Here is a 14,476-nt window from a genome sequence, read left to right on the forward strand (position 1 = left end):
TTGAACTATTTCATTTGTTCAACAAATGTGCATATTTCTTTTTCCTTTATTATTGTTGTTATTATTACTACATTTGTGTGTGTGTGTGTGTAAGTGCACATGTGCCACGACATACATGTGGCAGTAAGAGAAGAACTTTAGGCAGTCAGTTCTTCTATCCTATCATGTGGGTCTTAGGGATCAAACCCAGGTCATTGTGCTCGGAGGCAAACACCTGCCATTGCTGAGCCATCTTGTCAGCTCCACATATGTCTATGGCCTGTAGAAAGTATTTAGAAAGTATACTCTTTTGACAATGCTTCTTCTTAAAATAATCAATCTTTCTGGTTACACATAACATAGACATGAGACAGTTTACATTACATAACTTAAAAGCTCTCCTGCATATACAGAAGCAAACCCTTCTCGAGTATGTCACCTTAATAAACAAAAGCATATTTTTAACTGTAAATATTACTAAAGTTGAGATGAAATATCACTACTTTCTGTCACTTTTATATTTGTGGTTCTTATACTGTTTCTGGCTGCAGAGTTTCTTCACTACACTAACCATAAACCATCTGAGATTATGAGTGATCACTCTCCCTCATTTCTCCATGGTTTTGTTTAAATGTTAACACTGAAAGTTAACCCCAGCACTCAGGATGTACAGGCAGGAGTAAAAATAGCTCAAGGCCAGCGTCAGCTACATAGGGAACTCAAAGTAAGCCTAAGCTACATGACAGCCTGTTGCAAAGGAAAAAATAAAATAACAAGTAAATAAGCTGCATTATTAATAGTTTGTACAGAAAGCTATTGCACAATGAGAAAATAATCAGGGCTTTAAGTACACTTAAATGAAAACTTTTCAGATAAGGAATGGACTTACCACAATAAATGAGGGAAATTTATAAATAATTATAAGAGCCTAAGTGTTTTTATTTTTAAAAATAGGTCAAATATAACCGTATTGCCCTTAGATTGTGCTATTAGGCTATGTTACATAGTTACAGCTTGAGTAAAATGGTCTATAAAGGTTGATTCACAGCACCGCTTCTAAAAGTTGAGTATAGCAAAAAGGCATTTCAGGTTCTTCCACACAGAACTGCACTGGAAGAGATTTGGTCTCTATGAAGAACTCTGGGCTTTGCTAGTGCTCTCTTCTCATACTTGGAGTGAGTGCTCCAGCGAGCTCTGTGAGTGCTGGGAGCCCCAGTCCTGTAACAACCCGCACCACTGTTCCCCTGACTTCACAGCTTGCCTAACTCAAGACAATCACACAAATATAAATCAGTGGACTGATATTTTTTACCCCATATAATTTACATTTCATAAAATTAGTCTAGAGCTTTAGAGATAAATGGTGGGATTAATTAGCTGGGTTGCCTGAGATGAGAAGATCTAATACATACCTGGTATATATTGAAATCTGCAAGTCTAACCACGACGGAGCTAGACATCAGCTTCGCTGTGGACGGCTGCGGTAACACTGAGGGTGCTTTAGGAGTCCCTTTCGGAGTGGACTCTTTCTCTGTGAAAAACAAAAGCCCTTTCAACCCATTGTGAAATCACTTTTCCCGGCTACTCTTCTGCTGTAGAGAAAACTACTACAACAGATGGATGCTAAGTTTCTCAAACAAGAAAATACGTAAGGATACAAGTATGCTTTTGTAATGACTATTTTTAAAAAACAAGAATCATTTTTAATTATATTTGAGCCATTCTCTCACAATGTTAAAAGTGAAAAATTAATGAGCCACTTAAAATCTAAATATTCTAAGAAGATATTCCAGCTAAAGGTTATGCTAATCTGAGAAGTGTTGAGGACCAGGGAGCTGACTCAGCAGCAGCTCTTGCAGAGGACCCAAGTTTGCTTCCCAGGACCCATGTCAGGCAGCCCACGACTGCCTGTAACTTCAGTTCCAGGGATCCCGTGCCCTCCTCTGTCTCCATGGGCATTGTACTGATGTGCATTAACCCATATGTAAACATGTATGCATATGCATTATTAAGAATGAAACCATTTAAAAGTGTTTTAGTTCATACAACTATCAGTCAACATCTTTAGAATTTAAATAATGCTTAGAAATAATACTTATAAAATATCTTCTCACTCTCCCCTCATCCCCTCCCCTTGTTTGAATATCAAGGGCATCAGTAGGAGAAATACCTGTTTGGGTGTGCTGGGGAGAAGCGTGTGTTGGGGACATAGGTGGTGAACCTACATTATGATCCTTCATGGCCTGCTTAAGCATTTCAACATTGCACTCAAATTCATGTAACAATTCGTTAGCCCATCCATTCTTTGTTTTGGTTGCATCACTAAAATACATCCAATGATTACAACTATCTCCTGAAAAATGAATGAGAGAACTTTACTGCATGCATGATTTTTCATTCCGTTACAACAAAGGCTTTTTATAAAACTTAATCATTCTCTCAAGAGAGTCAGTTTTGTTCTGTTTTGAGAGAGGGTATTGATTGCAGGAGGGCTCACCATACCAGTCTTTAATATTAAAAAAATATAGGTTTATTTCTCTAACAAAATAAGAGCAAGGCGGAGGAAAAGGGTATCAAAAGCAAATAATCTAGATGACTTTCTGTCTAGAACCTACACCTGGTGAAACAATGCTCGAATCAAAGATACAGGTTAGGGCGATTTTCACAGACTACCTGGCAAACAGCTGTAGAGAATCTCAGAAAAATACCAAGGGAAAAACCTTTCACCAAGACTGGCTGTGAAGAACTAACCATAACCTGATCCATAAAGCTGACAAGATGGTGGTTATCAAGCATTTAAGGAAACAACAAAACTGCACAGCGCAGGCCCCCATCATAAACAGATACACGGTTTGAGGGGACAAGACAAAATCTGCATTAGGTCTCTTTGTAATGACTCAGAGAAGTTGCAGGTACACACAAAAGTTAAGAAAATAAATCCTGTTCTATGGCTGTCCTCTCTTCTGAAACAGGAATAATCTCTACAGTTAGAAGGCTTTTCTCTTCTTGGAGACTGGCACTACATCACGGGTGTCCTCTGCACCCCTGGTGCTGGGCTCCCACGCCTGTGACAGCACAGCGACCAGTTGAAAGGTTCTGTACCTTCCCAACTGGGACAGGCCCAGAGACACAGCACCCCCCCCCAAAAGACCCCGAGACAAACAGTAGTTTCTAACTCTGTCTGTGTCCACAGAGAAGAGACAGGCACTGACGGGGGAACCTGAACATAGCAGTCTTACAACTTTTTAAAAGTCCTGGAAATTTTATTTTATTTTGTTTTTGGTTTTTTCTTATTAGCGTAAATTACAAAATGAAAACAGTCATATACTACCAAAATTCAGAGATTGATGTGATGGTCAAATTATTTAATTTGGCAATAAAATATCCTATTTTGCTTTTGTTATTCAAGAGAAATGAACATATCAATGTTTGGTGATTAAAGCGCCTAGTAAATCTTATTTTCTGATAAATTTAGTAAATATAGAAAAGTGAAAAAAGTTCCAATATCATTTAAAAATTCAAACTATTGACTAATGATTTGTCACAAATAACAAAATAATACAAATATATGTTGCTATATTCAAAATTTTTATGTTTAAAACATGAATTTAGTATTGATTTAATTTTAATTCTCTCTTCTCCCTCCCTCTCGCCATCCCTCTTCCTCCCCACCCCTTCTCTGTGATTCTGTGGCTCGAACCTACAGCCTCAGACATGCTACTCAAGTTCTCGGCCATCCAGTGTTACCTGAGCCCAAACTGGTTCAATTTCTAACAATTTCAGTTTCTAATAATCTATATGAACCTCAATATAGTTCTAAGACAATTCTATATTCTTGATAAAATGCTGTCAAAGGAAAAATAATAACAATATCTTGATCTCTTTTCTTCTTAATAAGTTAAAGTAAATGAACAATTAAATTTTTTAGAAAAAAGGCTATGCCATTTTAAAAGAATGATTTGCGTATTTGAAATACATTGTCATACACACCTGCCTTATGATAAGGATAATAGTCTATGGTCAGCTGTGTGAAAGAGAGCTGCATAGCGCCTCCACTGATGCGTCTGTTTGACTCTGGGAAGAGAAGGAGAATTGAGGGAGGGAAGGAGGAGAGGAAGACAAACACTAAGCAAATATTTGAAACACTGAATTTACCATTAAAAAGCTTTACAAAACTCAGATTGCGAGTAGCAATAGTAAGTACACACACCCAAGATAATTGATTAACCCTGGTTTACATCAACTGGTGCAACTTTTAGCACAGCAACGCAGTCCTCATCTGAAGCCTTTGAACCAGCCCAAGGGATGGCTCGGCAGGCTAAAACTTGTCAGCAAGCCGGACCACCTGAGTTCAGTTCCCAGCTCTCACAGAGGACAGACTCCCAAATGCTGCCCTCTGACCTCCATGAGTTTGGAGCTAACTGTTTCGGTACTCAGAACTTTTGCTTGTTTTGGTTATTTGAAAGAGATACGGTATGCACAAAGCACATCTGGATACTTCCTGAGGTAGTGCTCAGTAGTAAAATAGCATGCTGCAGAAATTTGCCAAATGAGTGCAACGGTGAGAAAGGTGTCTTGGTTAGTTTCAGCATCAGATGAGATTTCTGCAAACTGATGATTATTTCGGAGTCTTTAGGATTTCACAACAGAGAAGTCATTGCAGAACTCTACAGTGTGGGAGACATCACCCAGTGTACTTATGAGGGAATAGTATGTTTTATGCGGGAATGAGAGCTTAGAAAACACTAAGTTTTCCCATCTCATTTAGTTACTATGCTTTAAAGTTTTTGGTTTTTTTCTTTTTCAGTCACTGAAACAGAAAATGACAACTATAAACCAAAAGACACAAAGAAACGACAACAACTCCTTTACCCACCCAAACCTCCGCTTTCTCTCCATTCTCCTCCCCCCGCCCCCACTTTTTGGCAGCCCTGGGGACTGAGTGAACCTAAGGGCCTCTCAGATGACAAACAAGTGCACTATCACAGAGAAATTCCTCCAGTCTTACAGAAAGTTGAGAGAAGGTCTAATTGAGTTGACCTACGCTGACTTTGAATTAGCCCACACAGGCCTTGACTTTGTGATTCTCCTGCCTTAAGGTTCCAGTGGCTGGGATTATAGGCCTATACACTAGGTCAGATCTCTCTACCCTTCTACTTGTTAGCCAATTCTTCTCAATTTCTCTGATGGCTGTACAATAATTTCTTCTCCTAAGTACCTAGAATACTTTCTCAGCTTTAAAAAACAATAAAATCCAAAGAATATTCTGATTCAGGCCTGAAAAACTCAGGTCAAATATCACAACTTTTAAGGGATCTTCACTTTGTTCTAACACTCTCCAAAATGATACAAACACTGCCTCTGAGGTAAGCCAGCCAGCTGAACTCTCCCATCATTAATGGACCACTGACACTGTGACAGAGAAGCAGAAACACTGAGCACTCAAAGCGAGAAACCTAGATTTTCAAAATGGCAGGAGCAGCTCCCTGCCTACCCTATTACCCTAGTCTACTCAATAAGGAAAAACACAGGACACAGACTAAAACAGGCATCAGGGTCCTCGTGGAATGCTTGGAAGACAGGGCAGGGGACACAGTGTTAGGGAGCCACCCAGTTGTCTTTATGTGTACAACAAACATAGGTTTGGGGTCGGAGAGATGGCTCAGAGGTTACGAGCACTCACTGCTCTCACAGAGGACCTGAGTTCAATCCCCAGCACCCACACAACAGCTCACAACCATTTGTAACTCTAGTTCCACAGGATCCACATCCTCTTCTGGCTTCCAGAGGGACTGGGCACACCAGTGCACAGACACACTTGCAAGCAAAATACCAATACAGCACAGGTTCACAGATAGGTGAATTAATTACCAAGCTTACCACATGAGAGTACTTATGAATGACCACAGGACAAAATGCATACTTTCAAAAGACAATTTTAAGTTATTTTATTCAAGGGTATCATTTATTCAGTCTTTGTTACAGCTGCTGTTTTCAGACAGGGTCTCATTATGTAGTCCTAACAGGCTGGCCTCAAATTCACAGAGATCTGCTTGTCTCTGCCTTTTGAGTGCGAGAATGAAAAGTGTAGGCCACCACATTTGCCCAGTCTTAAATTTTCAAACCTAATTTCACTGCTAGCATTGAAAACCAACAATCTATTAAAAAGTATTAAGTACTAAAACCAAATCAAACTTCAGACCAAAAAAAAATGCTTCAAATGTTTCATTTATATACCAATCTGAAGGATGATATTTTAATGGATGCTACATATAGTAAACAATATAGTTTTGTAGTCAATTTGTAGATGAGTCAAATAGTTTAATGTAAGATTACCTTTTTCTTTTGCGTGAATATCATCACAGATATGCAGATCTAGATGAGAAATCACTAGATGATGAGAGGTTTCCTTAACATCAAAGTCATTGAAGAATTTTACAATTGCATCGTTTAGATCGGGAGCATTGGCAGCCTGTGGGGTCTTCACGTGCTGGGTAGATGAGGCTACAGTAGAGCTCTAAAGATTCCAAACCACATTATCACTGCCTAGTCACATCCTTGAATGTCACACACAAGCAAACCTGAGTATTTCCAGCAATAAACTCATGAAAAATGAGTATAACTCAGTGGCTTCTGTATCAGTAGCTCTGCTGCCTTTTGAATTCTATAAAAATTGGACAGAATAACTGGAGAACTAGACACAATCTGACTGGAAGCCCAACACATTTCAGTAAATATTTACACACACTTACATTCTTAGTGTTCCTCACCTCACCTCTTCCATCAAAGCTGCTTCCTCCTCCACGCTTCTTTTCATTGCTAACAAACTACATCTTATTGTTCTTAAGTCCTCAGCTTCCTTATCCGTAACTTCTGGAAGATGTAGGTATTGCTTTCCAATCTGGCTTGATTTGACCTTCCAGTCTGATGTGGGATTACCCTCTGTATGTTATGAATATGTTTCATTATTATTAGTTAATAAAAAAGTTGCATTGGCCTGTGGCAGGGCAGAATATAGCAAGGAGGGAATTCCAAACAGAGATAAAGGAGGAAAGAAGGTGGAGTCAGGGAGACACCAAGTAGCTGCTGAAGGAGAAAGATGCCAGAACCTTACCAGTAAACCACAGTATCATGGCGATATACAGATTAATAGAAATGAGTTAATTTAAGATGAAAGAGCTAGCTAGAAATATGCCTGCACCCACAACCAAACAGTGTTGTTATTTAATATAGTTTCTGTGTGATTATTTGGGTCTGGGCAGTCAGGAAATGAAAGTATATTCTCTGTTTACACAAGCCATTTTCAAAACTCATGGACACACTTCCCCCAGACTGGCTCCGTTCTCTGTCCTCCTCTTCAGCTCATTCTCTATGATGCTGTCAGATATTTGACATATCTGATATATACCATATATCTGATATATCCCTACTAGTGCCCAGATACCAAAAAGTACAAGGTCCCTCTTATCTACCCACTCCATTTGTGCAGGAAAACTGCCCTACTGCAGCTCAACAGGCTATTTCTAAACTTAAAATTAGGCTGCTGGGACAAGTCATAGTGATACCCACCCTCCCAGCACTCAGGAGGCAGAGGCAGGTGGAGCTATATAAGTTTGAGGCCAGCCTAGTCTACAAAGTATGTTCCAAGCCAGCGAAAGTTACTTATTAAGATCCTCTCAAAACAAAACAACAAAAAAGTAAAAATAAATAAATTGAGCTACCCCAGGGAACTCAGGAAGTGCCACTCGTTTAACCATTACAGAACCGGTAGAATGAGAGAAAACTCGTCATCAACTCGGTAGGCACATATTTGTTTTTCTGGCCGTTAACGCTGTAAGACTTTGTTCACACCAACAGGTGGAGTGGATGAGGGGAATTTGTTTTTAAAATGGAATTTAGTACTTTCCACTCCAAGTTACAAGCAAGAATTCACACTGTACTTTACCATATGAAATTACTTCCAATAACCCAATCCTATTACAATTTATCCTAAGGTATATTAGCTCCGTCTCCAAATGTATTCAAAACAAAATAATGGAAGTCATTTGTCAACTTAATAATGAGAATCATTTATTTCTGGTAGCAAGTAGTTCAAATTTCCTGTCTTGTTCCCAGAAGTACTTGTTCTTCCTGGACAAATCCATCAGACTGGAGATTTATAAGAGGGTGCCTTCCACTTCTTAAGTAGGGTAAAGGCAATTCTGGCATAGGAGAACACGTGTAACATCCAAAACAAGCATATTCTCATGCAGTCAGAAGAAATAAAGAACACATTAAGGTAGAAGGTGTGGAACTCAATTTCCTTAAAATAAAATTCTCGGAAACAGAGTGTAGAGTGTGTGTACTGTGTGAATACAGGTCTCTGTGTGTTCGTGTTCGTGGAGGTCAGAGGACGACCTCACCATCCACCTAATTTGAGACAAGATCTCTCTTTCATAACTAAGCAAGCTGGCTCACAAGCTTCCTGGATTTTCCTGTCTCCACCTCCATCTTGCCATAGGCACACTCCTGTCTGCCCAGGAGCACTGCAGTGGTCTAGAGATGCTTACATTACATCTGGCCGCTGTGGGTCCTGGGGACACAACTTGGACCCTAATGATGATTCAGCAAACACTTTCCCCACTGAGCCATCTCCCGAGCTTCATTTTCAGACATAATCCCATTATGTTCCTAATGAAACCTCTACAAACCCTACCGAGTCAGTCAGAAACACTTGTGCCCCTTTCCTTCTCTTGTACATACGTAGACCTCAAGTGTGTACATTTCACTCGTTGTGACACTCAGCTTCTCCAAGGCAGGGTCAAACATTTGTTTTCCCACTAACACAGTTACCTATGTACTCTTGTAAGCAGGTAGGCAGTGAACAGTGCCACTGTGAACAGCACTGGAAGCCTACAGTGCAGTCACTTCCACATACCAAGCTCCACCATCAATACGCTAAGATCGCTGACAGATATTATTAATGCATTAAAAAGCTTTATGAAAGTATGACTTTAAAACATCTCATGAAATTTTATGAAGGAAATTGTGAAACTTATTTCTGCTTTTAATAAAATAATCAAACATACAATCAAATAATCAAACTAATCAAAAATTTTACATGCCCCTTCTACAAAGATGTTTATGTATTAGCAATTAGAATTTAATATTAGGAAAGACTGAAAAAATGCTTTTGCCATTCAGATAAATTAATGCTTCTGATTTCCTATCCCCAATCCACCCCTGGCCATCAGAGAATTCTAACAGGAGTTCTGTTTTCAACTTTAGTGTCTCCAAACACTTCTAGCTATCTATGTAGCCAACCTTTAATGCCTTCTCTTATTATACCCAGGTTTTATTTCTATTTCCCTCTACCTCAAAAAATTCAAATGTTTCCTTGAAAAGGATCATTGGGCTAGGAGATGACTGGTGCACGAGGGCACTTACTATACGAGCACGAAGATTTGAGTTTACGTCTCCAGTGTTAATGTGGGAGGTCCCTCTGTATGCTGTGAATACCATTGGTTAATCAAGAAACTGTCTTGGGCCTACACAGTGTAGAATACAGGTAGGCAGGGAAAACTAAGCTGAATGCTGGGTGAAAAGAGGCAGATTCAGGGAGAAGCCATGGAGCCGAAGGAGACAGACATGCAGCAGCCTTGCTGGTAGGCCACAAGCCTCGTGATAAAATATAAAATACTGGAAATGGGTTAAATTCAGATATAAGAATTAGCCAATGAGAAGTTAGAGCTAATAGGCCAAGCAGTGATTTAATTAATATAGTTTCTGAGTGGTTATTTCGGGAGTCTGGGCTGCCAAGAAATGACCAAGCAGCCTCCTACTACAAATTGGTGCTCCAACGTGGTTGACTATATCCACATAAAACCTAAGAAAGCTTGAAAAGGAACTCTAGATACACAAAAAGTTCAGCCACACTTGTTTTTTTCAGCTGGCAGCACCCCTAAGAGTGGTTTTCCTGATTCAGTAGTAGCAGAAAAAAAAAGTCACGTGGTTTTAAAATGGCACCTTTCTGAGCCAAGCTGACAGCACAAACTCTGGCTCTTTCAGGAGACCGAGCATTTAAATGGGGTTTGTGTGTGGATTGCTAGAATTTGCTCAATGGCAACATAGACCCACCGGAGACAGACACACTGGAACCTTGCTGGTAAGACACGGTAAAATATAAAATACAGGAAATGGGTTAAATTAAGATGTGAAAGCTAGCCAATAAGAAGTTAGAGCTAATAGGCCAAGTAATAATTTAATATAGTTTCTGTGTGGTTATTTCAAGAGTCTGGGTGGCCAGGAAATGAACAAGTGGCTTCCTAAAACACAGTACTCACGAAAAAAGTGGAACACTCCCAACCACAACCCCAGCACTGGGAGAAGAGAGAGGATTACTGGGGCTGGCTGTCATTCTAGCAGCAAGTTCGGTGAGAGAGAGAATTGTAAGGAAATAAGGTGCAGGGAGATGAAGCAAGTCTCAATAAACTCCTGTGTCCTCCATGCTCACATGGGCATGCACACACAAGCATTATGCCATCAAATACTTCTACACTGCCAATTATTCTATACTCTGCGCAAAGAGCTCTAAATGAAACAAGCACTAGACACACAGTAATATCATGTATAACATTACACTGTAACAATTTAGATAAAGAAGAAACTTGGTTTGGGTGATACAATATCATATGAAGAAAATACCAATTCACCAATCTGTTTAAACTAAGTTACATATTGTCTTTTTTTTCTGTGAATTTGTAGCATACCTGTGCAGGTTCAGGAGCCATACTCTTCCTTTGTTCTGTTGACTTTTCTATTGCTTCACTAAGAGACTTTGCATACTGCACCATAGCCTTCAACTGGGAATCCGTTAAAACCCATAACAAATCATCCAGTATTAGAACTAACTTTGTTGCAATGACATTGCAGTCCTTTAACTGTAATAAAAATGATTGAAAAATTAATCCAAGAATAAAACTTAAAACACACTTATTTATTAAAAGCATGAAGCTTTTTAATAGCATTAATGAGGATATGAATACTGTCTTAATTTAATTAAGTATTTAAGCCTTCAAGATAGCTCAGCAGGCAGTCACTTGCAAAGCCTAATGACCTGAGTTCAAACCTCAGAACCCACATGGTGAAAAGAGATTCCTAAATCATCCTGACCTCCACACATAGCATGCCATACGTTCCTCTTCCCACGAGATAAGGAATACTGAAAATGTAACAAATATTTATGGAGTTCCTTTAAGAGAGAAGAACTATTTCCCAAAGCTAGAATGATAGTGCTAAGAAGACCAACAAGTCCCCAAAGGACAAATTACATGACATGTATGCAATTTCTATGTGCAGCTGACAGATCCTCATCACTTCTATTAACTGAACTCGTCCTACCTCAGAAAGCGGAATTACAATTCATCAACTACCAAAAGTCATTTCCCCCACACTTCGCATTTCAGGGAATCTGTTAAGCTCAGAGAAGATTCCCTTCCAGACTTCCCACAGTTACACATGCCAATACACCATTGACAAAAAGCACACAGCAGGCAGCGGGGTCTCTCACCAGGCCTCTTGTTCAAACTGTCACCTCTTCATTAAATTTCATCACCAATCCCAGTGGACTCTCAAGCTCCGATACTCTTAATGCTAGTTTCTTCATTTATGTAAGTACCGGCAACATCTTTTATTGTCTGTTTGAAACAGGGTCTCAACGTGACTGAAACTGGAACTCTGCCTTCCAAGTGTTGGTCTAAAGGTGTGTGCTGCCACATTTGCCCCATGATTTTAAGATTTTAAGCAAAATCTTAAAAACTTACTAACAGTTAAAGAGTTGGCTATCAATACTAACAACCATTGTTGAACAAAACTGAGTAAGAGAAATTCCTTCTTTCTCCTCAAATTCTTCTCTGTTTTCCTGATGGCATTTGAGGATTGAGCTCAGGGCATTATTCACGCAAAGTAGGCATTCTACCACAAGTTACACTCCAGGCTGTGCAATGGAACTGTAAGACAGTGAACATTCAACAAATATTGAATGGAAGGGAGGGAGGGAGGGAGGGAGGGAGGGAGGGAGGGAGGGAGGAGGGAAAGAGGGAAGGAGAGTGGGAAGGAAGGAAGGAGGAAGGAAGGAAGGAAGGAAGGAAGGAAGGAAGGAAGGAAGGAAGGAAGGAAGGAAGGAAGGAAGGAAGGAAGGAAGGAATATAGATGCTGGAGAGATGGTTAAGTGGTGAAGAGCACTGGCTGCTCTTCCAGAGGACCTAGATTCAATTCCCAGCACCCACATTGCAGCTCACAGCTGTCTGTAACTCTAAAATCTGACACCCTCACAGAGACTTACATGCAGGCAAAACACCAATGCACATAAAATAAAAATAAACAAATGATTTTTAAAAATTAATAAAAATCCATTTAATTTGTTAAGAATACAAACCTTGGAGCACTTAAATACTCAACTATGGGATGAGGGTGCTGTAACTATACGAGCTTATCCCTCCACCTGCCAACACTGCTCACAGTGTCAGTGCCCCTGACACGCCTGCCTGTTTTAACACTAACACAGGGACCAAAACAACTGCACTTACTCTTCTTTTAAGCGTGACTCTGATTTTTGACTGGTTAGTTATTAACCGGACAGGAGCGCACATAATTTCCAGATGTGAACTTTGGGTGGCATCTGCTTCAATTCGAATCATCTGCCAATTTATTTCTTTAAATGTCAGCACCTAAGGAGAAAACAGAGATTAGGAGCACACACTCATGCAAAATGAGAAAGTGAATGTTTATGAAAGCAAATAAAAAAGGAACCTTCGCAATTTTTGTGACATTCTAAAAATACTCGTCATACTGCTTTTACACGTCATCGAATTCAACAACATACATTCAGAATTATACTCTTCTATTAAGACTCTTGGTACTCTATTTAGCAAACAACATAAACAAGGACCGCTAGAATCATGACTAAAGGAGTGGCTGAATAAAAGTAAAGGCAGCGAAAGGCGCTTACTGTGACGTGCTGACCTGAGTTTGATCCCTGAAACCCACATAAATACAAGGTATGTGACTCCACAAAGTTGTTCACTGACCTCCACATGCATGCCGTGGGGTATGCGTGCATTCGTGCATGCATGCACACACAAAGATAAATATACACAGGCATAGATACACACACATGCAAACACAGGCAGACATACATGCACACACACACACACACACCCGTATACACATGCACACGCCAACACAAGATTTAATTAAAAAGTAGGACTCATTACTTCCATAAGGTGAAAGATGTATATAGTAACACATTAAAACACCAACATTTTATAATTAAATTATTTAGGTTAAAAGAAAAGCATACTTGTAAGTCTGGAAGAGAAAATCCACTAGAATGTAGTTCCGGGCAACCACAGATGCAATTATTTTATTTTAGTGTCTGCGTGTGTGTGTGCGTGGTTGTGTGTGTGTGTTTGTGTGTGTGTGGGTGTCTGCACACACATCTAAGTGTATGCATGTATGCATGTGTACCATATGTGTATGTGCCTAGAGAAGTCAGAAAAGGGAGTCAGATCCCCCTGGAACTGGAGTTACAGGGCTGTGAGTCTCCCAGCGCAGGTTCTGGGAACCAAGCTCGGGTCTATGCAACAGCATCAAGCATTAGCTGCTAAGCCATCCCTCCAGTTATTATTTAAATAGATGTGTGTGTGTGTGTGTGTGTGTGTGTGTGTGTGTGTGTCTTTATGTGTACATGTGTGTGCGCACCCATGCACCTCAGCAGGAGACAGCTCTCTCCTTCCACCCAGTGGGTTACAAGGATACAATTTATTTTATCAAACTCAGCAGCAAATACCTGCATTCACTGAGCCATCTTGCTGGCCACTGATGTAATTCTTTTAAATGTCTCTGATTATTTATTCATTACGAAAAAAAGCCTCTACCTCTCCCCGCTGTGGATCCTGAACGCGAGTGGCCCTCAAGTCTGAACGCTCCCAGTGTGCATTGACACTGTAGATTCGGAGCTGAGAAAGCTCAAAGGAGGCGTTGAAGGCTTTTGCTCCAATCTTGATGACAATAGAATTGACAGAAACAGTAATTCCCTCAACAACTTTTTCAGCAAAGCCATATTCACTGGAAAACAAAGCAAAAACAAAATAAAGAAAAAAAAACACTAAAAATAATTGCAGGTACTTTCACACAACTCCACATATACAATACCCTAATATCTAACCCACATGTTTCCAAAGTAAAAAATGCAAAAGAAATCAATCTTACTATATATTTTCCTACTTTCCTTTCCCTTTTTCAATAATTTTAAAGTGTTTCTAACTTTTCTCCAATTCTCTCTGACTCTAAACAATCTAAAAACCAATTATTCTACATAAAACTTAACCCATAGTATAAAAAATTCTCAAAGGTTTCTAGATAGAGGAGAAATTTTAAAGTTACCATGACAGCTGTTTTCCCTGTCATTATTCCTTTCAAGTCCAAGACTAAGCTTTACAGCCAAAGAACAAAGCTC

The 14,476-nt window shown here is 39.7% G+C and overlaps 1 protein-coding gene across 2 annotated transcripts in view; it reads right to left on the reverse strand.

The window, feature by feature from the left end:
- The window catches only part of Bltp3b (bridge-like lipid transfer protein family member 3B), a 71,123-nt gene that overhangs the window by 24,320 nt on the left and 32,327 nt on the right, over positions 1-14,476 (reverse strand). For both annotated transcript variants that reach the window (XM_048418702.3, XM_048418703.3), the window contains 7 exons: positions 13,896-14,085; positions 12,546-12,686; positions 10,728-10,898; positions 6,316-6,496; positions 3,970-4,053; positions 2,150-2,332; positions 1,392-1,510 (listed from right to left, as the gene is read on the reverse strand). In XM_048418702.3, the coding sequence (XP_048274659.3) occupies positions 1,392-1,510; positions 2,150-2,332; positions 3,970-4,053; positions 6,316-6,496; positions 10,728-10,898; positions 12,546-12,686; positions 13,896-14,085 (1,069 nt within the window). The remainder of the gene's footprint in view (positions 1-1,391; positions 1,511-2,149; positions 2,333-3,969; positions 4,054-6,315; positions 6,497-10,727; positions 10,899-12,545; positions 12,687-13,895; positions 14,086-14,476) is intronic.

This window comes from Myodes glareolus, chromosome 26 (assembly GCF_982192425.1).
Source record: "Myodes glareolus chromosome 26, mMyoGla1.1, whole genome shotgun sequence".
In the NCBI taxonomy this organism is placed as follows: Eukaryota; Metazoa; Chordata; class Mammalia; order Rodentia; family Cricetidae; genus Myodes; species Myodes glareolus.